This window comes from Rhizopus delemar, genomic scaffold (assembly GCF_000149305.1).
Source record: "Rhizopus delemar RA 99-880 supercont3.1 genomic scaffold, whole genome shotgun sequence".
NCBI lineage: Eukaryota > Fungi > Mucoromycota > Mucoromycetes > Mucorales > Rhizopodaceae > Rhizopus > Rhizopus delemar.
The window spans coordinates 4,289,602-4,315,907 of record NW_027137827.1 but is presented as its reverse complement, the minus strand read 5'-3'; the positions used below and the strand labels follow the sequence as shown (position 1 = coordinate 4,315,907).

The 26,306-nt window shown below is 35.7% G+C and overlaps 9 protein-coding genes across 9 annotated transcripts; 7 read left to right on the top strand and 2 right to left on the bottom strand.

Annotated features, from left to right (window-relative positions):
* Nucleotides 1-658: 658 nt before the first annotated feature.
* Nucleotides 659-1,814, top strand: RO3G_01667 (uncharacterized protein; the record flags this gene model as incomplete). The annotated part of the gene is made up of 5 exons (XM_067656258.1): nucleotides 659-818; nucleotides 879-1,092; nucleotides 1,144-1,196; nucleotides 1,263-1,720; nucleotides 1,794-1,814. Coding segments are annotated over 5 exons (906 nt in total), but the record flags the coding sequence as incomplete, so codon positions are not given.
* A 2,174-nt stretch (nucleotides 1,815-3,988) lies between these two features.
* RO3G_01666 (uncharacterized protein) lies at nucleotides 3,989-4,306 on the top strand (the record flags this gene model as incomplete). The annotated part of the gene is made up of 1 exon (XM_067656257.1): nucleotides 3,989-4,306. One exon carries the CDS (start codon nucleotides 3,989-3,991, stop codon nucleotides 4,304-4,306), a length of 318 nt encoding a protein of 105 aa, XP_067512358.1.
* Nucleotides 4,307-4,916: 610 nt separating this feature from the next.
* On the top strand, nucleotides 4,917-5,932 carry RO3G_01665 (uncharacterized protein; the record flags this gene model as incomplete). Its single annotated transcript, XM_067656256.1, has 7 exons — nucleotides 4,917-5,020; nucleotides 5,062-5,188; nucleotides 5,243-5,346; nucleotides 5,394-5,484; nucleotides 5,540-5,644; nucleotides 5,692-5,763; nucleotides 5,900-5,932. 7 exons carry the CDS (start codon nucleotides 4,917-4,919, stop codon nucleotides 5,930-5,932), a joined length of 636 nt encoding a protein of 211 aa, XP_067512357.1.
* A 123-nt stretch (nucleotides 5,933-6,055) lies between these two features.
* On the bottom strand, nucleotides 6,056-6,955 carry RO3G_01664 (uncharacterized protein; the record flags this gene model as incomplete). The annotated part of the gene is made up of 4 exons (XM_067656255.1): nucleotides 6,056-6,216; nucleotides 6,259-6,586; nucleotides 6,642-6,712; nucleotides 6,763-6,955. 4 exons carry the CDS (start codon nucleotides 6,953-6,955, stop codon nucleotides 6,056-6,058), a joined length of 753 nt encoding a protein of 250 aa, XP_067512356.1.
* A 554-nt stretch (nucleotides 6,956-7,509) lies between these two features.
* RO3G_01663 (uncharacterized protein) lies at nucleotides 7,510-7,912 on the top strand (the record flags this gene model as incomplete). Its single annotated transcript, XM_067656254.1, has 2 exons — nucleotides 7,510-7,767; nucleotides 7,880-7,912. The coding sequence occupies 2 exons, from the start codon at nucleotides 7,510-7,512 to the stop codon at nucleotides 7,910-7,912; spliced, it is 291 nt and encodes a 96-aa protein (XP_067512355.1).
* Nucleotides 7,913-8,558: 646 nt separating this feature from the next.
* On the bottom strand, nucleotides 8,559-12,742 carry RO3G_01662 (uncharacterized protein; the record flags this gene model as incomplete). The annotated part of the gene is made up of 6 exons (XM_067656253.1): nucleotides 8,559-9,164; nucleotides 9,221-9,360; nucleotides 9,422-9,608; nucleotides 9,673-11,113; nucleotides 11,174-11,329; nucleotides 11,382-12,742. The coding sequence occupies 6 exons, from the start codon at nucleotides 12,740-12,742 to the stop codon at nucleotides 8,559-8,561; spliced, it is 3,891 nt and encodes a 1,296-aa protein (XP_067512354.1).
* A 2,686-nt stretch (nucleotides 12,743-15,428) lies between these two features.
* RO3G_01661 (uncharacterized protein) lies at nucleotides 15,429-18,003 on the top strand (the record flags this gene model as incomplete). The annotated part of the gene is made up of 9 exons (XM_067656252.1): nucleotides 15,429-15,554; nucleotides 15,625-15,975; nucleotides 16,034-16,292; nucleotides 16,422-16,441; nucleotides 16,507-16,571; nucleotides 16,621-16,813; nucleotides 16,864-17,059; nucleotides 17,111-17,770; nucleotides 17,822-18,003. The coding sequence occupies 9 exons, from the start codon at nucleotides 15,429-15,431 to the stop codon at nucleotides 18,001-18,003; spliced, it is 2,052 nt and encodes a 683-aa protein (XP_067512353.1).
* A 481-nt stretch (nucleotides 18,004-18,484) lies between these two features.
* Nucleotides 18,485-19,991, top strand: RO3G_01660 (uncharacterized protein; the record flags this gene model as incomplete). Its single annotated transcript, XM_067656251.1, has 5 exons — nucleotides 18,485-18,576; nucleotides 18,630-18,711; nucleotides 18,780-18,918; nucleotides 18,983-19,438; nucleotides 19,498-19,991. 5 exons carry the CDS (start codon nucleotides 18,485-18,487, stop codon nucleotides 19,989-19,991), a joined length of 1,263 nt encoding a protein of 420 aa, XP_067512352.1.
* A 2,950-nt stretch (nucleotides 19,992-22,941) lies between these two features.
* RO3G_01659 (uncharacterized protein) lies at nucleotides 22,942-26,064 on the top strand (the record flags this gene model as incomplete). Its single annotated transcript, XM_067656250.1, has 5 exons — nucleotides 22,942-23,880; nucleotides 23,935-24,150; nucleotides 24,203-25,457; nucleotides 25,526-25,948; nucleotides 25,997-26,064. The coding sequence occupies 5 exons, from the start codon at nucleotides 22,942-22,944 to the stop codon at nucleotides 26,062-26,064; spliced, it is 2,901 nt and encodes a 966-aa protein (XP_067512351.1).
* Between the last annotated feature and the right edge of the window lie 242 nt (nucleotides 26,065-26,306).

The following is a 26,306-nucleotide window of genomic DNA, read 5'->3' as shown; positions in this document are numbered from 1 at the left end:
TATATGCGCTTTTTTTTTATTCGAAATTGTAATCGACTAAAAATTGATAGTAACATATACTCTTTATCCGTTCCAGGCAAAATATTTGTCCCTTTTTTTTTAAAAATGCTGTCTTTTTTAAAAATAATCAGATACCCTTCAATACCATGGGATAAGGTAAATTTTGTTCTCTTTTCGACAACATGACATTTGGCTGGGCAAATTGGAATTTTAAAATTTGCCGCTTGTTTTAAAAGACCTACTATTTGGCACAGACAGTACTTGTTGCCTTTGATTGTTTTGCTGAGCGCCATCTTTTACTATTTTGAAATTATATCATTTATCTCACAAATTACAATTAGAAAAGAGTTTGTGGAAACGATTTTGATACTTTTAACCCAAGCAAGCATCAAACTATGACCAAGCTTCTTATGTAATAAGAGTAAACCATTAAAAAAAATTAGCATATGTTTTGCTTGCTATAAACGCAAGCTGCATATTTTTCTAGCAAATGTATTACAGAGCACAGTAACCATGTTGAACAGTAACATGATCCTTTTATCATGGGTTGTGTAATGTTTACTAGCTCCCTTTTTTTTTATTTTAAAACGATATAAATAATTTTTTGTAGACCTTGCTTTAATCTTCCTTACACTAAATTTTTTTTCCTTACCAAAGGATGGACATCAACAAGTGGAAGGAAAATGCTTTCATTATAATACCTGCCAGTGCTGCCCTACTTTCTATTATTTATTTATCGAAAAGAGCAAGATCAGACGAAAAGAAGGGAATTATCGAAGTACCCTTTCCACATAATGCGACTAATTGGCCTATCTTTGGTAAATACACCACAAACCATTCTTCTTTTTTTATCACTCAATGATGTATTTCATCTACAGGCCATATGCTTGGATTGGGAAAGTCTCCATCCAAACAAATCACACGGTGGCATAAAGAGACAGGTCCTATTTATAAGCTACGCATGGGAAATCAATTATGGTTCATGATCAGTGATCCTCTTTTGGCCCATGAAATCTTTGTCAAGGCAGGCAGTAGTACCTCTTCCAGACCTTATCATCGATTTTTAATCGAAATGTACAGTAGACACAATAGGTAAAAGACATTACACTTTCCAATAAAAGAATTTATACAGACCTTAGTTAGAGGTCTTGTCTTGGCTCAAACCAACCATTTATGGAAAAACAAGAGAAAAGCAGGTAAGACAGTAGAACACACAAGCAACAGACTTCTTCATCCCCCCTTTCTTTCATGATAACAAATAGCTACTACCATCCTAAGCCCAGGATCTGTAGATAAATTCAGCGATGTTTTAGAAGCTGAAGTTGAGCAATTGATCGATCGATTTGCCAAGTACTCTGAATCGGGAGAAGCACTAGACCCATTCAAAGAGCTCCAATTGACATCGCTGAATGTTGTCCTTACCCTGGTCTTGGCCACTCGATTTGAGTCTGTTGATACTCCAGACTTCAAAACAATGCACAGGGCCATTAATGATGTCATGATCTTCGCTGGTCCTGCGGGTGACATTGGTTCTTTTCTTCCCATGTTGACTTGGACAGATCTATTGACCGGCATAGAAAGCAAGATGCGTGATTCTATCAAAATATATCGTGATGGTCTTTTCACAAAGCTCATTAAGAACGCTTTAGAGAAAGAGCAGCATTCGCTGGTGAAAGATTTGTACCAAATGAAAGAGGAAGGCCTTATTGATGATGACGATGTTCTTGTTTTCACAAGTATGCAAAATAGAAACCTCATTTTCTGTGAACCTAACACTATTCTATTTCAATCAGGTGACCTGGTCATTGCCGGCGCAGATACAGTGGCTACTACGCTTTATTGGACCTTTGCCATCCTTTCTCAAATGCCAGAGGTTCAGACCAAATTGGCAAGAGAGCTTGATCAGTGGAAATCAAAACATACTCCAGGAGCCATACCACGCTTCAACCAAGACCGTGATGACCTTCCGTATTCTGTCTGTGTTCAAAAAGAAGTCATGCGATTTCGTCCAGCGACAAACTTTGGTGTCGTCCATATGGCTTCCGAGGACGTCACAGTCAGTGGCTATCTTATCCCCAAGGGCACTATTTTAATCAGCAGTATGGCTGCGATGCACAAGAATCCAGACTTTTATAAAGACCCAGATGAATTTATACCAGAGCGATTCTTGAACAACACCAACAGAATGGGAGCTGCAGCCAATACAAAAATCGAGGATAGAGATCACTTTGGATTTGGTTGGGGAAGAAGAATCTGTCCTGGGATCCATTTGGTAAATAAAAAAAAAAAAAAGTAGCGAGCAAAGAAAACTAAAGGTCGTTTTGATGTACGCAGGCTGAAAAAGAAGTGTTCAATTTCTTTGTTCGTTTCTTTTCCAAGTTTACGATCGAAACAGAACTTGATTCACAAGGCCAACATGTGAAGCTTGATCTGGATGGCTGTGTTGAGGAAGGTATCATGTGTAAGCCTTTGCCTTGCAAATACCGTATTATTCCTCGCAAGACTTAAACCTTGCTTGCATCTTTCTATTAACAAATAAATGTCAATTTATTTAAAGCATCGCTCAAAGGTAGATTGGGGCCCATGGAGATTTTATAGTTGGCTATTATATAAGCTTTATAGCCAAATCAATAAACCAAATGGATATTTTTTCCTTAAATGAAAAGTCTTGTCTGCTACGAATGAAAAAAAAAAAAAGATTACAAAGTTGATAGAATACATCTACTACACAATTTTGTTTCCTTGATGAGCTTTGATTCATTGTCATGTAGAAGAGTCCGAAGCGGACGTCAGATACAGCTGCTACCCTTTCTGTGGTTGTTCTCAGTCTCTGCAATGGTCATCAGTTTCAAGCACCCTTCTTCTCTTTGAAGCTGTTTTCTATAAACAGACTAATTTAATTTCATCGTGCATCATTCTGATGATATGTCCAAAAGAAAAGGAATAGCAGTTTGTCCTTGGCCAAAAATTGTTCTTTTGCTTCACATGCCAGGGTTCAAATGTCTTCAATAAGCCACGTATTCTTCAAAAATACTATTTATCTCTTCTTTTATAACCTAGGAGAAAGCTTCTTACAGTTACCATAGAAACAATTGAGATTAACTACAAAATCAGAGGAATGTACAGTCCTGATAAATTTGTTGTATGTCTCCAGCCTAAAATGATCATACCAGATTAACACCTTGAACTGGCATTATCAAATAGTGTTTTGGATGATAAAAAAAAAGTAGACACCAAAGAAGAAAATTAGAAAAAATGAAAAAATCCACAGGGTTATGAAATATGCTTCATATGTTTTACATCAAAATCTAGTACACAGCAATGTCAGTTTGTACCAGAAAAGACCCAGGTGTTATACTATGCTCGCTTTCGCAAGTAGATATGGCAAGCTGTTTGTTTATGAATTTCGACTAATTAACAGCACTTGCGATATGACTTGGAATAGCATTGGTTATACTGAGTTAAACAAGGTGAATGAATGGTCTAATGAGCGCCAAAGTGCCAATTGCAAAAGATAAGATATAAAAAAAAAAAGCTATTGTTTATGGCCATAAAAATCTGACAGCCAAATGAAGGACTGTATATCAGATGGTCTTGCTAAAGTACAGTCTGATCGTATCATTCTTTATTAGAAATCATCAATGAAGTCTTACGTCTTTTCGTTGAAGTAGAGAAAAATAGTGGAGTATACGAAAAAAATAAGAGATACTTCGTGTTTCTACTACTTTCTTTTTTTCGTATTTTCATGATCTTTGGCTTGGCAAATGTCACTTGATGTTAAATCACGTACTTGACATATTCTTTAACTAATATTATATTGTTAATCATCATTTTTCAATAGTTTAAAAGCTTTTTGAAATAATTCACACTCTACCGATTTCTTTAAAACAAGTGGATCGGACCATGCCAAAGTCTAGTGGAGGTTCAATTTTGTTAGAGTATCTCCATTTTGTTTTTCTTTTTCTTTTTTAATATTTTATTTCAAGACATGTCAGAGTATAACAACAAAGAAAACAATACACTTATTCGACGTGAACCTTGGTACAGTCACCCAACACTTCTTTGGTTATTAAAGTCAACAGCCATTAATCTTATTTTGCCTTTTTTTAATGGTGTTATGCTTGGCTTTGGTGAAATCTTGGCCAATGAACTCATTTTCAAGTATGGTTGGTTTGGACGTTCTTTTCCTCAACTCGGTTTAAATAATAGAGTACCACCCAGTGCAACTGTCGAATATAGAAAGACAGTGAACGCAGCTATTAAAAGAGAGGAACAACAACAAAAAGATTTGCTAAAATTGGATTAAAAATATAAAATGATAGACTTTCTTTTGTTATGCACTGTGGCATATACACACACAATATATAAAGCCCACATATTTCTTTTCTTTTTGTAATAAATCAAACCTAATTGATTCTTATACACGCTTTTAACAGTTATAAAAGGGTAAATAATCATCTCCGATGTAAGGAATTCTTTCTTTTTTTCCAATAATAAAAAAGAGCAAAATGACTATTGTTGTAAGTCTAAGTTGTGATGAACATAGAGTAATGAACTAAAATGAAAAATAAGGACGAGTGGATGTCAGGAACACCTATTACATCACCTATACCGCGTTCTTTATACTTTTTAGCAGCATATATCACTTTATCTATTGGACTGTTTGCTGCTGGCTCTTTTGCTATGTAAGCATACTCATATAGGAATAGAGTGCTATACTAAAATTAATTTATTCCTAAAGTCAAGGAAAAAAGACATCTGTTGTTCAGCAACTTCAAATTGCCATTATAGCTTCTGCTTTTCTAGGTTTTGGAGCTATTTTTGCTTCCAATGCTGCTGGTGTTTACCTTTAACCGTCACACAACGTATATTTTTTTCTTTGTATAATAAATTATGTGCTTTTTTTTTGGTATAAAATGTCACAAGAATCTACACCTATAGCAAAAAAAGATAAATCAACAAATGAAAAGTTTGATGAAGTGACTGATAAATGGGTTAAGCTAACAGTAAAAACTTTCAAGTAAAAACACAAAAATGAATTGTCTGCATACGTTTATTTAGAACTGTAAACGTACATAGTTTGAAGTCAGTAAAAGAAGCCTTTAGACCTATTTTACCTAAAGAAGGAATGGAAGAGTTAGAAAACGCTCATATCCAAGCGCAAGATTTTATAGACACAGAACTCAGAGTAAATAGCAAATAATAAAAAAGTTTTTGTTATGTATAGCTAATAGTCTGCTAGAACAAACTGCAGGAAATAAAAGAAAAATATCAATTAAATGAAAAAATGCAACATTTGGACAATTTAATGAAAGAAGCAAAAGATAGACCACCAATAGAGAAAAGGTAGATAAGGATTAAGCAAATAACTTGGTGTATTAACTTCTTCAAAGGGTCCTTCCTACACCAGAGCAAATCGCTAGGAGTATGATATATGAATCAAAAGAAAAGGAGAGGACACGGTTACAGGAAGAATTCAATACGGTAAGGAGAGATCACGAAAAAGGAGGTGGGGTTATACTAAATATCACTTTAATAGTTGAAAGCAGAGAATGATTTATTACTACAGCAATTGATTGAAAAGAAGAGAGAACTTCGAGGTGAAATTGAGATTATTAATGAAACATTAGAAGATACTGAAAAGGTAATAAACAATGGCGAATCAAACAAGAATTAACGTGATAACAATAGACATTTGACATCGCATTTACCCTTCCATTGAATGATATGACTGAGTTATCCTATAGAATAGACACAACCAAAGTATAAGGGGGTCTTTTCTATTTCTTTCTCTCAACTTTACAATAGCATCATCCAATCTAATGGAAAATACAATATTAATCACTTTATGCATTTTATTATTCATGTCTATCCTATCCATTCTTATTCTTATTTGTAGAAAAAGAGATTATTTATTGCTAAAAAGACGTAATAGTGATGAAGTGTGGAATGATTTTGTATTAATAAATAGTACTGAACATATGGAAGTTATAAAAATGAACAACATGATTGAACCTCCTTTACCAACTTATCCCAAATGATTTTATTAATAAACTTATAATTCATTACCGATCGTCACCCAATAATCACGTAAATTATTTTTTCTACCAAATATTTCCAAGTATTTACCATTGGGCACTAATTCCTCAATCAATTCATACAACTCTTCTGGCTTTTGGCTTTGTCCTCTTCTTTCAGAAAAGATCACATCAGATCCTACAGAATGTCGACAATTGGGTGGATCATCTCCTTTTTTACCCACCAAACAAGTTTCCTTGGCGTGCTGAAGATAATATCCATGTCCTTTAGCCATACGTCGATTCACTGTTTGTTTAACCCATGTAATATCATCCACATAGGTATAACCCCATTTCTCCATTAATTCAAATGCCTTTGCATACTTGTTATTAATAACCCAGATAAAGAGGAAGCCATTCTTTTGAAGTTTGGGTATAGGAATATCTTCTATACAAATATCAGGCAGTTGTTGATATGCAATAGCAACACCTCTTGTAGGTGCATGTGTTGCTAGTTGCCATGGTGGATCAGTTACAATTACATCAAACTGTACTTCTTTTGCTAACGACTGTTGATATTTATTAGTATCTTTTAGTTTGTTTATTCAGCAATATGTAACTTACATCCCAATCATAAGTCATGACATTGGCTTTGATTGGTATACACCATTCAGGTGCTTCAAATTCTTCCAGATCTATTATATAATCAGAAAAAGCTGGTCGTTGATCATTTATTTTATTTTACCTTGTTCATCTAAATCGTTTGAATTGTTTGTACCCAGTTTTTCCTCTAACTGAGTAATTTCAACTTGGATAGCATCAATCTGATCCTGTAGTTCAATTTCTCGCCTTAGTAAACCCTTCAGGGTTTTATCTGAGACAGTGTCTTCATGAATGTCTTCTAAATTTGACAAGGGTGTTGATTCTCTAGAAGACATAAACAACTGCAAAAAAAAAAAAAAAAAAAAAAAAAAAAAAAAAAAAAAAAAAAAAAAGAAAAAACGCGATTTTTGCAAGTACGCGAAAAAAAAAGTCACTGATTTGATTTAAATTCTTTAGTTGTGGAAAGATGACATGAAAATAAGGATTTTATTGTGCAAGAAATCTATTTATTAAAAATTAGGTCCGTTGTGATGCTCCACTGTTATATATAGGAGACAAGTACTGCATATTTAAATTTGGTGAGTATTGTTGAGAAAGACTACTTGGATAATGCTCTGCACTACTATCAACTTGGCCTGTATGAATGGGATTTGCCATCTGATAATGACTTGTTTGATTTGTGGTCTGATATTGATTATTCAATGGTTGATGATCATAAGCGTGTGGCACTTGGGGTGTATTTTGTTGATGCGTAGGCTGATGTGCTGGCAAGTCAAAAGGTTGATATTTACGCTTAGCAGGACGCACGTTTTGTGTCTTCAAACAACTTCGCATCGTATAACATAAAAAGGCCAAAAAAAGACTCACAACAGATCCAATCGTGAACCAAATGGCTATACCAGCATGTCCTTGCCAGGCGCCTGAGGTCTGGCCTATCGCTTTAACAGAACTAATGACAAGCACAAGTCCCAAGATGAGAGCTGCTAGCATGACTAAAAAGGTGAAACCAGTCAAGAGTGCCATCAAACCTGCACACGCTCTTCTTCCACGCTTCATTCGTCGACCTGCAGCACAGAGGGAAGGTAATGAAGCCAACCACAATAAAAAGCTAAGACCAGCACCAATAAAATACAGAATAAAATTGGCAGTAAACAAATGATTAATTAAGCTACTGGAGGCATAGTTTGGTAACATCTGATTGAAGCCGGGTGTACTGGCCCAATTATAAGCTGGGACAGCTTTGCTACAACTTTGTACAGATCCGTAAGGTATTCCTTGACAATAAGTCCTAAAAAAATGTACATATTAGTTTAATGTAATTGGTAATAATGAAGTACTTGCCATAATGCAAACTGATAAGATAAATTGTATTGAGGATTATTGGCATGAACAAAGCTAATGATATTGATGAATGGTTTGTTAGATAGCTGACCAATTAAGATGAACAATCCAAGTATAAAGGATGCAAACAAAAAGAACGAAGCTAATACTCCAAGTAAATATCTAGACATTACACTGTAAAAAGAAGAAGAAGAAAAAAAAAAGAGAATAAGATCAGAGAAGAATCGTGTTTGCATCTGTATACAAAAAAAAAAAAAAGAAACCCTGTAAAGTTCAACTTATTTTATTGGTAAAGTACCATTCCAACAATGAGGGGTTTAACCTTAAGTAATAGTAAAAGTTGTTCAGTTTGACACTTTGCCAACCGTCTCTTTTAAAAGTAAATGCTTTACGCATTTTTATTTCTGTAAATAAAGATTTAAAGGTGTTTGTTTCATTATTTTGTAAGATCAAATGCGTCCTCTGCTTTTTTCAGGCCATTTTCTGAGACATTATGTAAAGCAATAAAAAAAAAAAGTAATATATTATGTAAAGATGGAAGAACTAATAAAATGAAATAAAAAAAAGAAGAAAAAAAAAAAAAGAAATGCAAATTTTTTAAGGATTGTTAGAAGCACCGGCATTCCACTGCATATCTGTAGCATGTTGAGCAGCAATATCACGGAAATAAGCTTGAGCTTGAGGTCCATTCTCTAAGCTATTTGCCATACCATCCAGAGCTAAACTATTAGGGATACTTCGCACAATGGGCCTATCTAGCGAAGGTATAGAATTGATAGATCGTACGATTGGTGGGATTTCCTCTGGACTTACAACAGATGGATCAGGTATTTCAGAAACCCAGTTTCCATCTGTAAGATTGGAATCATATTCTGGCTCATGTGGATATAAATGATTGTCTTCAGTGTAATTTTGGATATAATCTTTAATCCAAGGGTGATCTAACAATTCCTCTGCTGTAGGTCTTTTCATAGGATCTCGAATAAAACATTTTTTCAAAAAGTCAATGCCTGCAGTAGAAAGTTGTGATGCGTCCGGTAAAGGTGGATGCCCGGTAACAACATGATACATGACTGACCATTCGTTTTCTAATGTGCTCCAAGGTCTTCGTCCTGTGGCCATTTGAACAATACAACAACCAAGAGACCAAATATCCATTGAACCTTTTCGTCCGGTATCACTACCTGTAATCACTTCAGGTGCCTACATTAAGATAAATTAAATATGACAGCTTTTCTTTTAAACAAAAAGATACTTACCATGTACATGGGTGTTCCTGCTAAACTATTGACATTCATATGCATAGTAGTACGTCCCATTGTCTTTTGTCCCTTTGCTAAAATCTTTGCTGCACCAAAGTCAGTAAATTTTAATTGACCTTGATAATCAATCAGAATATCTAGAGTAAAAAAAAGAATGTGTTAAACAATTGATCAAGTCTTCATCTACAAATACATTACTGTCAGGCTTAATATCTCTATGAACAATGTTATTTTCATGCAAGTAAGCAAGGCCACTTAATAATTGATATGCATAATCAACCACGTAAAGCTCATCTTCAATTCGACCTCCATGATCTAGCAAAGCGCCTAGACTTCCATTTTCACAGTATTCCATAAAGATGTAGACACGATCTCGATGCACTTCCTATTTATGTACAAAACATGCAGGTTAGCGTGAATAAATGCTTTTTATAGCCTTTCTCTTTTACCATTCCGTAATATTGAACGATATTTCTATGATGGAGCATTTCCATGACTTTCATTTCCTCTTTAATGGATTTATGAAGAGCAGAAAGAGAGCTCGAGTCTGGGAAACGTATTTCTTTGACAGCCATGACCGAGGAGGTATCCAGATTGATAGCCAGGTAAACCGAGCCAAAGGTGCCTGCACCAATGAATCGACCTTGTTGCCATCGGAACGATATATTGGAGGAAGAGGGTGCCAAGAAGACAAGTGATTGATCTTCTGGTTTTTGGTCATCCAAAATTTTACCAATGATCTTACGTCCTTGTTCATCTTCATTACGTTTCTGTTCAATTTCTGATATCTTTCGCATCCAAGCATCCCGGATGTAAATTACGCCACCACCACCAGTAATTGCTGTATCGTTTGCAGCACCAAAGGTAGAGCTGGTTGTGATATTGTCCTTGTCGGAACTCTTGGAAGTCATGTATGAGTTTCGCTTGGCCGTGATACCGTTACGTCTTTGTTGCTCCGCCTTGACTTGCATTTCATATGTATAACGTGTACCCAAAACATCAAAATGAGAAATGAGAAGCGCAACGCATCTTGCTACCTTGCTTTGTAGCGTTGCAAATTCATTTTCATTCAAGGCAAGTATATTAGCGCCTCGTGTCATTAAGTGAACAAACTCTAGTGCGGCCACCGCCCAACGAAACGTTTTACGATCAGATGGTATACAATCATCAGTGATGAAGCAAATCCAGTCGATAGCTAACTTGACTAACTTGAGATCTAATTGCATACGTACCACCAGTTCCAAAAATTTAGCAGCCCTGATACCAAAATCGCTTGCAAAGCTAAAGCATTCCTCTACCAACTCTTGACAACCAAGCGATAGAGTCTGCTCTCGAATTGTCGCCACACTAGATATGGTTGAATCTGCTAGCTTGAACACAGTCATCTTAATCTTGGATAGCTCTTTATTAATTTTGGGTATGTGTGCTCGCTGTTCCTGAATTGTTTCGATACCAGCATGTTGCACTGCCGTCCAAAAAGCAGACTTGGCTGCTGACAAATCACTTGAATCACCTGTGATCAACCGGGCACGACGTGTTTTGATACCCAAGTTGATGAATGGCACGGAGACCTCCACAACCTCACCAGTCCACACGATGTTTTGCCAAGGAGAGAAAATTATAATGTAATCTTCTGTGTTAGCAGCGTTTGTCGCCATGGGTGTTGCTACAGATGTTTTATCAAGTGCAAAACACGATTTCACAATACGCTTGATCACCTCTTCACGACCATATAATGCAGGAGAGGCTATAATATAAATTCGTTCTTCTTCAAAAGAGCCCGTATATACCAAAAAGTGTCCCGTTTCTACAAGACAAGTAAGAAACTTGTCCATATTTTCAGGGTCTACGACATATTCTGCTGCATTTTCAAACTGACCCATAAAGAATCTAAAGAAGTAATAATAATAAAAGGTTAGATAAAAAGATTATGCTCGTGCTTTTCATTACCTGGCAAACTGTAATAGCTTTCTTGCTCGCATACGCATTGTATGTAATAGCTTTGTAAATTTAACTTCGATAGCATCATCAACTGCTTCTGATGGTATTTTTAAGCTTGAAATATAATCGCGCATCACATCAACTAATAATCTATTTGTTAATGAGCTAAAAAAAATTAGTTGTTAAATAATAATAGATAAGTATGTCATCTTTTTACCAAAATTGTTCAGCACACTCCCAATCTGCTCTATCTACAGCTTGACATACAGTTCCTTTCAAAAATGCCCATTCTTTTTCCATGACTTCGCATTCTCTTAAGCTATTTTCTTTCTCCAGATTCAATTTCCAAGTGATAAGCTTAAAATAAAAGCGTACAGACTCCATGAGAACATTATCGTAGTCTCTATTGATTGATTCGTCGGGTGATAAATCCCAACCTGGAGCAGAATCCATTATATCCTGATACTGAAGTCTAACTCTGCAAGCGAGCGAAAGCAACCCGCGATAATCTTCCATCATTGTATCAACCATCTGTTTCGGCGGCTCATTCGTGCGATCTTTATATTCCAGACGAAGCTTGAGTGCTTCTTGTACAAGAGAAATTGGGAAATAGGCCAGTTGTCGAAGCTGAGATGTAAAAGAGGGTAAATTCATGTCTTCAAATGCTTTTGAATAATAAATCATGGTTTGCTTCGATTTATCAAGTAATAAGTTGAGCGCCGAAAGTGTTCGTTTATCAAATGTGTCTTGAAGTGCAGATTCTTTTAAGAGCCTTTCCACAAAGGAAGTGCTGTTTTTACTGTTTTCCTGTTTGGTTTCTTTTGATATGACTGTATAGTCCTCTGATACTTTTTTGGCAATCTGCAAATCCTCTGAGCCTGTCCAATTCCTCAGAATTCTGTACTGCATGCTCAAACTACGAGTGATTGTGCACCAAGCGTTCAAGGCGTCTAGTTTTGTTTGAAATTCAGAAGAGCCATAATCAGGATGTGCTTGTGTGATTGCAGCACGAGTTGTATAAAGAGATTCAATGCGATCCACATTCTTCAGAACCTCAGCTACCTTCCTAAGAGCTAGACCCTGATCTTCTTTATTATCAAGTTTGAATTCGACCACCATTTTTATAATGCCTTCGATTTCCTTTCGACTGTCCTCTAAACACTTTTGTTCTTCTAACAGTGTTCTTCCACGCAATAAAGCACGAAGCGCCAGCCAGATTTCTTGAGTAGGTGTCTGTTGTTGAAACTTGTCTGAACTAGACAATCTCTTCTTTTCTGATTTGATTACTTCACCCAATAAAACAGATTGAAGCATTTGTTGCCACTCTAGCCGTTCATGAGTAATTTCAGGAGGGGCTGAATATTGATTACGTGCATAGAGTTCGCTTAGAGTTGTTTCTTCCTCTTCCTCACTATTACTCTGGTCATCATAATCACTATTGTCTTCCTCATCTTGATAAGGATTGTGTGCTTCAAAATGAGTGGTTGGCATAAAAGCCCAAGAGACAGGTGGCTGCTGATCTACTGTACTATTTTCTATTACTGGATTATAAGATTCTTCATCTTCTCCGTCTTTCATATTGTTGTTATTTGACCAATGAACTTTTCTTAAAGTTGCCATTCTTTTATTTTTTTTCTAAATAGAAAAAGGGAAAAAAAATACAGCGATTTCACTGCAACCATTTTCAGACTTCCAAATTAGGAAGGTTTCAATGTACTGAATTTTCTGTGAAAGTGAAAAAAAGGATTGCTGGTCTTCATCAAAAAAGCAAAAATATCAAAGCTATTAAACGTTTGCAAATGCCGTAGTCTCTCGCCAGCCTATTATTTGAGCTCTTCTAAATGTGTAATGCTAAGTGGTAAAAGCGATATCTTCAACTATAACTTTATGGACAAATTTTGCTCAAACAGCCCTCCTTCTTGTATCTTGGAGTACACTTTAAACCAAATGGTTTCCTCAACCCACAGTACTTGATAAAACATACCTTTCGTAAAGCATTAGCTATGGCGAACATTCCGGCCTCCATCGTTGTCAACCTCACTGGATTCGACAGGCTATTATCCACTTGATTCTGTGCCCGGTCAAATGATCCACTGTTTCACAAGCCAAAATACCAAGAGATCTCTAGAATGAATGCGATTGTTGTTTATATCATGCCTTTAGAAGAACTTCTACCACAGCCATGCATCATCTGTCGTATCTGTAAACAACGAAAGAACAGACGAATATATTCCAAGCTCAATTTTCCTTCCGATCTTTTATGATATATAGACTCTCTACGAAAAACCCATGCCACATATAGAGCATGATAGACACCAACAATGACACAAGTTATTTAAGCTTTCACTTTGGAAAGCCATACATCCTTCAGTTGAATAGCTTAGTCTCAAGACTTTCAAACCCACCAAGAAACGATTTTGGCAACATGGCCTGGATTCTCAAAAAATAGCATAAAGGTTCAAAATTGCTTTCTTGCTGTCGGTCAACGGCCTTACTTGATCCAATCCTCTGCTTGTTAATGATCAGAACAGAATGAAGCCAATGGATAAGATGGCGCCTTGGATGACTTCTTGGTGACAAGCCTAGACATTGTCCCCTCCATATGAATCAGATATTGACAAAAAGCATACAATCCATTGCCTCAACATACATAACTGATTACAAATGATAGCCACTATTGAAGATTCTTTGTCGTTTCTTTTAAATTGTTTGCTAGTAACGATTCCTCGTTCAAATCGTGCACTTGACCTTAGATCCTCCGCTGACCAACCATATGTTCTATCCTATTTTAACTAGATCGCCTTCAACAACATGTAGATACTCGTACTAGACCTCCACGTAGTCAATTTCTTGTATATATTTATCAATATTACTAGATGTGGCGACCATCGTTACTTGGCTAGTCGATATTGGTTAAATACACTTTTTTGTTCTCGCCGGTAACACAACTTGAGCACATTTAAGAAAATAATTTAATATCTAGGCTCACAATTCTTTCTTTACCATTTTCAAGATCCAGTAACCAGTTGACTTTTTTTTTTTAAAAAAAAAAAAAAAAAAAAAAAAAAAAAAAAAAAAAAAAAAAAAAAAAACTATTGTATCCTTATTTTGTCTGCTGTTATTAAGTACAGTATGTCAATCGGCTAACTGTTTGATTGTGTATTCAATTAATCAACTTTCACATAGCTCATCAGCAATGAGTCAGTTAAGAGGTTTATATCCAATCACGTATTAAAAATATCAAGATGATAAATGAAATTGTGTGTGGTACAATTTACAATAAAATGCTAATAATAATTTACGCCCTAGCATGCGGTGTACGTCTTTCATTCTTTTTATTAAAGCCTGTATGACACATATCATCTTGATTTATAAAAAAAGGATTTATGGCAATGATGAAATAAAGCATTGTGAGTTGGTATTCATCAAAGTTAAGAATACCAATTTAGCGTGTATTGACACCATATTCGCGTTTTAAAGACAGGTAAATAGGATTACACTCAAACTTCAAATGTAAAAACAAAGCAAATGGAATTGTGCGATTGAGTTTATAATCAATAAAAAAATATCGGAGCGATATCCCAATCGGTGCGGACATGCTCGCATTTAACGCAAATTTCTCCTTTTCCAAACCTGTGATTGCGAATCAAGGGCAAGTTATTTGTAGCTGTCTTGACAAGTAAGAAAAATATAAAATAAAGGTTCTTAATGGGAGGCTGTCTTGTTGGTGTATTCAATATAATTTAAATTAAAAAACAGGGAGAAAAAAATCAAGTTGGCCAACCCAGGTTTTGTTTTTATTTTATTGTCAAGGCACTATCTTTTTTCTTTTCCCTTAAAGAATGGAACAGAATTGTGTACAACATTAGGGACACAATAGTGCTACGCTTTTGTACTATGTTCTTTAACATTCCTAATTGATTTTACAGCAGAAAAAGAACAAATACGAGAAAACATAAAAAACCTGTTCACAAGCACTGCAAGGGGAAATAAAGGGGGGAAATCATAAAGTGACAATAGCAGTAAAAGAAGATTTTTTTTTGTTTTTTTTTTTTTTCTTACAAAAAAGAAAAATCCTTGTCTTTTGCTTATTTTATAAAGTAGTGTAACTTGTGTCACTCCGCTTTCTTTTTATTCTTGATTTTTTTTTCTTTTCGCTCTTCTTTTACTTTCTTCATTTTTGTCTATTTTTTTTATTTATTTGTTGTAGTTTTTTCATTTTCGTCTCCTTTCTTTATCTGTCTCCTTTTATATTATATAAAATATGAGCAACATTGTTTATGCTGTTCACAATTTTGAAGCAGAGAATGAAGACGAGATAAATTTCTCAATTGGTGAGCCTATTGTAGTATTAGAAAAAGATGAAAAATATCTTGATGGTTGGTGGCAGGTACACATAAATTGAAATGAATATATTTTATTTATATAAACTTGGTTTTTATTTTAATTTATTTTACTAGGGACGAAATATTAAAGGCGAGACAGGTCTCTTTCCTATGAACTATACCTCACCACAATACATGTCCAGTCCACATCTATCTACTCATTCATCGGTTGAAGAAGAAATTGAAGATAGCTCAACTCGTTTACAAACAAAAGTGGAACATTGGAATAGTGAACTAGTAGCCCAATGGTTAAAATCAGTTGGATTTGAGTCCATTGCTCATAACTTTATTGATCAAGAAATCACCGGTGATATCTTGCTGGATTTAAACATTGAGGCATTAAAGGAATTAGGAATCAATACTTTTGGTAAAAGATATAAAATTATGCAGGCCATTACCACTTTAAAAGATGAGTTTAGTATACAAGTAAGGAGTGACAATTGAAATACGATATATTAACTCTCCTTATTATTATTACATGTAGAAACTAAAACCTCACACCCATTTACCACCTGTTCCTAATGCTTCAGTCTCCACAAGTGCAATTTCCAACAGCAGTAGTAATAATAAACTATCAACTCGTTTACGTCGATCCAATTCACAAAGCACGATAACAACAATCAATGAAGGGGACGGACTTTATCAATTTCCTAGAAAAGCACCTTTACCTCCTGTCAATGCTAATGAAACAAATCATTTGACTAGACCGCTTTCACCACAAAGTCTTAGTTCTTCAGGTGTGAGTAGGTCAAATACATATAACACTGTTTCTTCCTCGGGAGCAAGTTATAAAAGCAGTAGTCATAGAGATCTCAGTCCAGATCCAAAAATATTTCATAACAGAAGTTTATCTCAAAAAAATTCAACTATAGATGATTGGTCCTTGGGTGATGTATGTTATACATGGTTTAGCACATAAGCTTTATCTTTAATCTCTTTCTCTCTTTTTCTTTGTAGATTACTCAAAATAGCTCCGGTATTAAATTAACTACTTCAAAATCAACTCCATCAAGACAATCCACGTAATTTAGATGCTGTATAGCTTATGTATATCTTATGCATTATACGTAGGTTAACTGCAAATACACATAAATTATCTGTATCACCTTTTGAAGAATCTTCTGATCGTGCCTCAACCACTGAATCATTTGTAGCACCAGAACATGAAGGCTGGTTACATAAACAAAGCGATAAATACAAGACTTGGAATAAACGTTGGTTTGTGTTAAAAGGAACCAATCTGTTTTATTTTAAAAGCCCTAAGGTAACTCATTTTGATTTATTGTATAATAAATTCGTAACGTTGTCGTATAGGATGTACGTATGAAGGGGATAATCAATTTACGTGGATATAGAATTATTGTAGATGAAACAATACACGCTGGAAAATATTGCTTTAAAGCACAACATGATTTTGAAAGGACCTTTTATTTTTATACTGATTCTGAGGAATCCATGAGGACTTGGTTAAAGATGCTAATGAAGACAACTATCGTAAGAGATTTCAAAGGTAATCATTTTTATATGTCAAGCATATATCAAATATTTATATAAAGCATAGCACCTGTTATGTCATCAAATCAAATTGCAACTGTTCCACTTGAAGTGGCTCGTCGTATGAGGCCAAGACCGCCTTCTGTCATTATGTATCAAAAGCCAACAAAATCAAATAATGATGCAAAAATGACTATGGTGGTAGAAGAAGAGCAACAACAGCAATATCCTATCAAACAAACGCGTGAATCAGGTATTACGCATCACATTATACAAGAAGAAGAGGAGGAGGAAGAAATACCAGATATACCCACTCAACAACATCAACAGCAACAGCATCAATTTGCACTTGAAGAAGAAGAAGATTTAATTGATCCCCAGCATCGCAGTTTACCCTTGAGTAGTTCACATCAAAGTATGACTTCAACCATCTCTGAAGAAGAAGAAGAAGAAGAAGAGCAAGAAGGCCAATGGGATGTAACACAATACATTCGATGGGCCAATTCCTATTTACCTCCTGGAAAGAAAGTGGTTGATCTCGCAAGTGCCTTTAGAAACGGGGACGCACTCATTTTGTTACTAGAAACCATCAGTCAAAAAACAGTCCGAAGGCCACCGGTACAAAAGGGTGGATCAGTCAGTGTGATGATGCTTGATAATATTGTTGCTGCTTTTAAATTTATGGGCAGAGAAGGTGTTGATGTAGATGGACGCTATACAATTAAAGGTAATAGCACTTTTGCATAAAATAACGTCTAGCTAATAAAGGACGATATAGATGTGTTTGGCGGTAATGAAGAAAAAATCATGACAATGCTGGATGCTATTAAAGACTGGGCAGATGCCAATTATCTCAAGCCAAGGAAGAAATCAGACAACTCAGTTTTGATAAGTGAACAAGGTAGTTGGAGAGGTTCAGCTATGATGGATCATTGTCCTAAAACAGAGGATGAGTATTAACTACTTGGTTTTATATATGTGCTTTAATGTATTACACCCAATCAACCCATTCCTTTCCTTTCTTTTGTATTCTTCTTGTTTTATATACATATTATGTCATAAACAAATTCATATTTTTAATCATTAAAATCTGCTTTGTACCATTTTCTGCTATCAAACTCGGAATTTGAAATTAGTTATAAAGGGTGTCTCAAGGGAAGATGTTTAGAGTGAATTCACCTCTTCAATCACCTCCTTTCTTTTTCCTGAGAGTGCAAAGCAATAAAATGAATTCATTTTCAAACTTGAATTTAGCCATTCCCGATTTATGGGAAGTGAGAGTAAAATAATATATATATACATACTTTAAAGATGTAGAATTGATGGGTTCATTTTATCAATAGGATGTCATTAATAAAGTGTAAAAGAAGAAGTGAAAAAGGGCGGCATAACAAAATAACATATTTTTAATAGAAAAAACGTTGTACTTAATTACACAGAGATGGAAGCAAAGGTTCATGAGGCTACTAATAACGAAGCTTGGGGCGCCTCAAGCACCTTGATGCAGGAAATTGCTCAAGGAACTTATAATTAGTAAATATGTCAAACATAGAAGAAAAATACTGATAACTAAAGCTTATTCATAGCCAGTACTTTAATGAAATCATGCCTACGATTTATAAACGATTCACAGAAAAAGAAGCAAAACAGTGGAGACAAATTTACAAAGTATAGCTACTCATGTGGATGGAATAACTCGTTTGCCGCTTGCTAACTTTTTACTTGTTTATACACAGTCACTTGTCTTGCTGGAATATCTTGTTAAAAATGGTTCTGAACGAGTGGTAGATGATGCCAGATCACATATCTCAATGATTAAAATGATGAAAAACTTTCATTATATTGACGAAAAGGGAAAAGATCAAGGATTGAATGGTACAAAAGCACATATATTAAAACAAGAGAGGGAGAGAGATGTAGCTAACTTTTTTAAATACAGTACGCAATCGAGCTAAGGAATTAGCCGAGTTATTAAATAATACGGATGCTATCAAAGAAGAACGTGCAAAGGCCAAAAAGAACAAGAACAAATATACTGGTGTTGGTTCCGATGGTGGAATGATGTATTCTTCAAGTGGCGGTTATGGTGGTGGTGGAAGCTATGGTGGTAGTGGAAGCTACGGTGGAGGAGGCTACGGTAGCTCAAGGTTTGAAGGATTTGGCTCAGAAAGCATGGGTGGTGATGACATGTACGACAATTACAGTACTGGCAAGTATGATGACCTTCCTCCTGCTAGGGAAACCGCTCAAACAGAACCCAGCTCGAAACCCGAATCGAAGCCAAAACCAACAACGACAACAGCAAAAGATTTATTTGATTTTGATGAACCTGCTACCAAGCAAAGTAATACCAATGAAGATGATTGGGGAGACTTTGCTACTGGAAATGGTGATGGTAATATTTAAGCTGTATATTCTTTTCTTTATGTCAACTCAACTTACTTTTGTTAATAGATGATTTTGATGATTTCCAGAGTGCACCTCCTGCCAATTCTGTCGCTACCAGTTCTTTTATTTCTACTACCACTCCTGCACCTGCAAAGAAATCAAAAGATATCTTTGATCTTTTAGGTGACGATGTTATAGCTACACCTTCTGCACCTCAACAGCCACGACCACAAACCTCAGGCTTAGTTATGTCTCAACCTGCTTCATTTGATCCATTCGCAGCCAACAATGCCAAACAGTCAGTTAAACAAGAAAGCAATTCTTCTGGAAGCAACACTCCTATTGGTGGCATATGGTCACAAGCTTCCTCTTTTGTCAGCTTAGATTCATTAGGCAAGAAGGCAGAGCCAGTAAGGCCTGCTTCTGCAGGGCCCTCTATGAATGCCTTAAAAAACTCTAATGTCAACACAGATTGGAATAATTGGGCAAATTCAAATACTAAAAACACTCAGCAACAACAAACGAAACAACCATCCGCTTTTGATGATTTGCTGTTTTAGAAACCATATAAAAAATAATAAACAAGGTGGCTCATGTCTTCACTTCGAATGCAGTAGATTCTTTAAATCTTTTTTTTTTCGCACAATCGTAAATAAGGCTTAAAAACTGTTACAGTACAAACTGAATAATACATGCTGAAGTTACATAAAATAATGATTCTAATGATCTGTGTACAAAAATAGATTATAAATACATTTTTTTGTTGTTGCTTGTATTCGTATATTCATATCTTTTGCAACGAAATATTTCTAATCACATCATATTTTCATTTATTACGCTTTTTTTTTATTTACGCTAACCACCTTAAACACTTCAAATCCATCATTTTTCAAGTTACCTATTTATAGAAAGATATCAAATCGGTGTGAAGAGATAGATCTACTAATAAAATGGCCATGCTTACTGAAGTTATCTATTATTTATCTGATATTCTAATTGGGACATCACCTCAGACATTTGGTGTCATATTAGGTACGAAAGGTACAAATTTGCTAGATGTTCTATAACCCAAGTTGTCAATTCAAACTTTTCAAAGAAATAGCTTCAGCTTATAGAATGAGTCAAAATAATACCCTTTTCATTCATTATGCTGGATTAGCTTCTACACATCTATTGGTGGAACTGTTGGTTTTGATGCATCATATGAGGTAATATCACTGCAAACAACCAAAAACTGCGACAATTTAAACCAGAGCATCCTTGAGTGCCATTGATCTCAGCGTCGTACAACTCGAGCGCATCCTTCATTTGAATTAGCCAAGTTTAACTAAGAGTGATCTGGGCATTTATAGCCTAACTTTATTTTCCATGGCAGAGTAAGGCTTGATTTCTGAACTCGTCTTTTGATAGTCTTACACTCCTGGCTTAATCTTGGGTGGCACCAAAGAAAAATTATTTTCATGGAATAGACGATGACAAATACATGAGATATATCCACAGCCTTCCCATTCTGGCTACTGACATACATGGTTGAAAGCTTTAGAGGTTCAATCCGTTGGGATTTGATACGTCTGATGATGGCAATGGTAACAATGAATCGACTCGCATCAATTTTGTAACAGGAAGATACAATTTTCAACTTGTTTTCATTATAGGCACATCCATTACTGTCGTACTAGTCTTATACGCAAAAGAATGACATGGTGGTTTGTCAAAATCAGTAAGTTTCACAACCATCATCAAAGATTGAAGTATTCAGAGGAGGATTGATTGCGGGTTTGCCAAGTTTAACAAACTTATTCAAATCTATTTTTCTCGTAGATCAAGATACAACCATCGGTGGTCAACCTATAGTAGTCGGTATGTGCGTCTTTCGTGGGTCATTAAGTAATATCTCCTTATAAATAGTTCTTCTAATATAAAGCAACCGTCTTTTTTTTCTCATTTGGGAGACAGAGATTTTCAGTCAGACAAGACAAAGATGTGATGTATCAATTTTAGCCTTATTGACAAAAGATCAAATAACTTGTTCATATTAGTTTGTATATTGCCCTTGTAAAAAAGGAGATTTGTGTATCTCATTTGAAATCTACTTTTTGATTTTCCATATTTAGGGATATATTTTATTTCCCTTTATAATAAGCCATTCGATTGCGATAATGCATTATGTACGACAAAAACAAGAAATGGGGATTTGATGCTTTTAAATTTATTCATCTTTGTATCATAATAGTTAAGTCTATTTGTGCCTGTTTTTATAAATTGGTTGTCTATGGCCCTTGTTTTTCATTCCATGTCCTGTTAGTCCATGTTTTAGGCAACTCATATCGTTTTTTAAACATTCCGCATACAAAGAGAAACGTAAAAGTTTATACAGTATTTCAAAATAGCAGGTACACGCATGAATACGATCAAAAACTCCTGCAGGTTTAAAACCAGCAAATAAGCTATTTTTCTTTTGTTTTATATTTTATTTATAGAGACGTGTCCGTATTATCGTAGAATGTGCTTCTTTTTTCATCTATTTATACAATCTGGACATGTGTGTACGAATATTTAATCCTCTCAGTGTTGTTTACTATTTGTATTCACAGGGCATTTGACTCCTAAAAGAAACATTGCACGTCAAATAGATTGATTCACAGTTAAAAAGCCAGTACAAATAAGGAATAGACATAAGCTCTTTTCACTTTTGACTTCTATTGAAAAATGAAACAATGATGCATATGTGTTACAAGAGCAACAATAAACTCGATAGGTTTGTAAAGCGTTGGTAAGAATAAAGTTTCCCGATCCGAATGAAAAATGAAAGAGATTGAAAAAAAAAAAAAAAGAAGCTTTGTGTGTCATTGACCCTTTCTTTTGTGTTCTATAAAAACATTTTGTACAACATTAATTTTTTCACAAGTTGTACCTGAACATCATGTTTTTTATTTGCTTAATTAAAAAAAGTCCAATTAGATTGTAATATTTTGAAATAATAAGCTATGTAATTAATACAAACAAAAGCTTATGAACACTTTTCCCCTCCCAAAATCCCAAAAATACTCAAGGGGAAAAGAAAAGAAAAAAAGATAAGCACGGGCAAAGACCAAAAAAGAACTTCAAGGACAGACCCTCTCCTAATTGATCTCTTTTTCTTTTGTTATTTTCCTTTATAAAGCAAAAAGTCCGGCTTCGTATAACATTGATCTTGTCGTTTGTATCACATCTTATTTTACATACTCTTTTTTTACTCTCTCTCTCTCTCTCTCTCTCTCCCCTTTTTTATTGTTAAATATAAAACACCCGCCCTTTTTTATATTTATATCTCTCTTTTTAGCTCCTTTAAAAAATCTCCCAAGGTCCTCTTTTTTTTTCCCTCTCTCCTTTTTCTATACGGTTTACAAAAATTTAGGACTTTCTCTTTTTTATTCTATACCCTTTTTTTAATATTTCTTTTATAATCTAATAGAGACTTTTTTTATTTCTCCAACTTTCTTTCAACCCCTTCCACTCTTTTAAAATTTAATGTCTTCAGTAAACTTTGGTCAAGATGAGATTACCCACTTACGTTCACAGAACGATCAGCTCTGGAAGATTATTGAAAAACAACGAGTTATGATTCAAAATCTTCAAAAAGAGAATGCACGACTTTCAGCCGACCGTGATGGACTTGTGGATAAAGTAACCTCACTCGAAAAGGAAATCACTCGTAAGCAACGAGTGACGTCGTTACTCATCTCACCTCAAACACTTCAAGAGATTGCAGAGGCAGATGATAATTTGTCTACACCAAGCGATGTTGAATTACCTTTAAGTCCCATGCCACCACCTCGTTCACCTTATCGTCCACTCAAGGAAAAAAACGATGTTATGGAAGAAGATCTCTCATCACCTGCTTCACCTGCACCTGGACCTGTACGAAAGGATAGCGCACCTCTTCCCGCTAAGAGTCCTGTGGTTGTCCCGACAGCTAGTAAATCGTCTTCTTCACTCGATAATAAATCACGTCGCCGAGAATCTGCTTTGCCTCCTGCCTCTCCTCCACTTCCTTCTCCTGCTGTTCGAGGTCGTCCTACTAAGCGAGAAAGTGCATTTTTGAATAGAAATGAGATCCATCAGGCTATTAAAAATATGTCGTCACCCAACTTGACTTACCATCAGGAAAAGTCAACTGAAGATAATTTTATGGGAAACATGGCCAATTTGCACATCAAGGTAGTTGGATCTACAATTAAACCCAATGATAAAGGGAAAGAAGTAGTGTCATTTATTCTTTCTATTGGCTCTCATCATGATGAATTTGAAGAGAAATGGAGAGTTGAAAAACTTTATTCAGACTTTTTGACCTTGGATTCTAAATTGAAAGCACAATTGAATAATCGATCCATGACAGCAAGGATGGGCAAATTGCCTGATAAGGCATTATTCTCAAATAACGCGCCTAGTAAAGTAGATCAAAGAAAGGTATAGACGCGCACAGATTCTTTTGTTATGTGTATGTGCTTATGTTTTCCATAGATCGCATTGGAACAGTATCTACAGCACATCATCTCCTTACCTTTGGAAGATACCTCAGATATCTGTGAATTTTTAAGCACAGGTATTTTGGATACCGCAAATCATCAACCATCTGGACAAAAGGAAGGTTACTTGACAAAACGAGGAAAGAATTTTGGTGGCTGGAAGACTCGATACTTTGTGTTGAATGATTATACACTTGACTATTACGAATCTGTAAGTTACTCTTTATTTTGTACTTGGATGATTAACAATAAAGAAATATTAGAAAGAAGGAAATCAACTTGGCTCGATTCGATTAACAAATGCTCAGATTGGCCGACAGATGCCTGGCTCGACACCTGCAGTAGAAGAATACAACAGCATCTACCGCCACGCCTTCTTGATCGTCGAACAGCACAAAACAGGTTCTTCGCACTACGCCCGTCATATTCTCTGCGCCAGTTCAGATGATGAACGCGATGAATGGGTTCATGCTCTCTTGCAAAACATTCAAATGGAGGATGACGACAAGAAAAAGAGCAAAAAGTCTGGAGAAAAACCTCGCAAGCTGTCTAAGGGAGAGATTCGAGCCATTTCGGCGCAACCGATGAGTCAAGTCAAACTAGAAAATGCAGCCGATATAGAAAAATTCAATGCGATGGTACCCTCTGTCAACGTTGAAGATTCTAATTTATCTATTCCTCCAGGTCATCCTACACCTTCGATCTCGAGTGAAAGCTCTGATTCGTTGACTTTGAATGGTGGGGATATACCTAGGGCAAGTTTAGACCAAACCAATCGAGGCCTGCATGCGCCCCGTCCACCTATTGTACGTCGTAGCTCAATGGGCAATCTAGTTTCTGAACAGCCAAGCCCCTTTGATCATCACCAACAGTCAAGGCCCCAGAGAGCAGCCTCACCTACGATCATCACAAGTACTGTAGACGATGCTGACCAAGAAAAGAAGGCAAGAAACAAGGCACACCGTATGACATTTTGGGGCAAAAAGATGTTTAGCAGCAGCAACAACGCCAATGACTTGCAGCAGTTACCCAAGTTTTCTACTGAATCAGATACCAAAGCATCCATGAGCAGCAGTACCAGCTCATCCACAAATACTTCAAGCGGTGGCTTAAGAGGCTTTTTATCTCGTTCATCTCATGAACAAGCCGAGAGGCAAAAGGCCAAACAAGAAGAGACCAAGCCTACAAAACAGGTGTTTGGTGTCGCCCTGGATGAAGCTGTACGTTTATCGAGAATTAGTGAAGGTTATGAATTGCCTGCTGTGGTGTTTCGTTGTATAGAATATTTGGATGCCAAGGATGCTGTGTTAGAGGAAGGCCTTTATCGATTGAGTGGTAGTAACTCAACTATGAAGGCATTAAAGGAGCAGTTCAATCAAGAAGGAGATGTGAATTTGCTGGCCGCAAAGAATGAATATGATGTGCATGTGGTAGCAGGATTATTGAAGATGTGGTTACGTGAGCTTCCAACAAGTGTGCTCACAAGAGAACATCGAATGGACTTTTTACATGTTATTGGTATATACAAAACTATATGCCAACTTTCAATTGTAAACTAACGACATGAATGAATGTAGATTTATTAGATCGTAAAGACAGAGTGAATGAATTGGGTCGCCTGGTTTCTCTTCTTCCGTTAGCCAATTACACACTACTTAGAGCGTTAACTGCACACTTGATCCGTGTTGTCAAACACTCGGATGTGAACAAGATGACGATGCGTAATGTGAGTATTGTGTTTTCACCTACTTTGGGTATCCCAGCAACTATTTTCAATTTGTTTATGAGTGAATTTGAATACATCTTTTGGACAACAGAGAATGGGGATGCAGCACCAAGGATGATTGAGGACAAGGAAGAAAGTGTTGCTGTTCCACCTGCGACTGGTCTGAGTCGAAAGACGACCCTTCGTTTAGTAAGAGAAGAGCATGGTAGAAGTAATCGTAACAGCGTGAATTATATGGACGGTGCACCCAATGCTATTGTAGATTTAGAAAAGAACATGGATGGTGAGTGATTTTGACTAGCTTATTTTAAATACTCATATTCTGTTATAGGTCCACCTGTATTAGACGAAGATGAAGATGAAGTAGACGATTTGACTCTAAATGACTCTAGTTATTAATTCCCCTCCCTCCCTCACGCACCTTTTTATACATAATTGTGTGATAATATATTCACTTATTTTATATACTTTTTGTTTCAATCAATAATACTTTCCTCCTATTTTTTTATATTTATTTTAATAATAAACTAAATTTAGTTCCTACTTGATGCATTGGTACATGCTATAGACCCCCTTCTCTTTCTTCCTCCTTTTTTTATAGTTCTTTTTTCCATTTCTTTTCTTTCTTTCTCTTTTTTTGT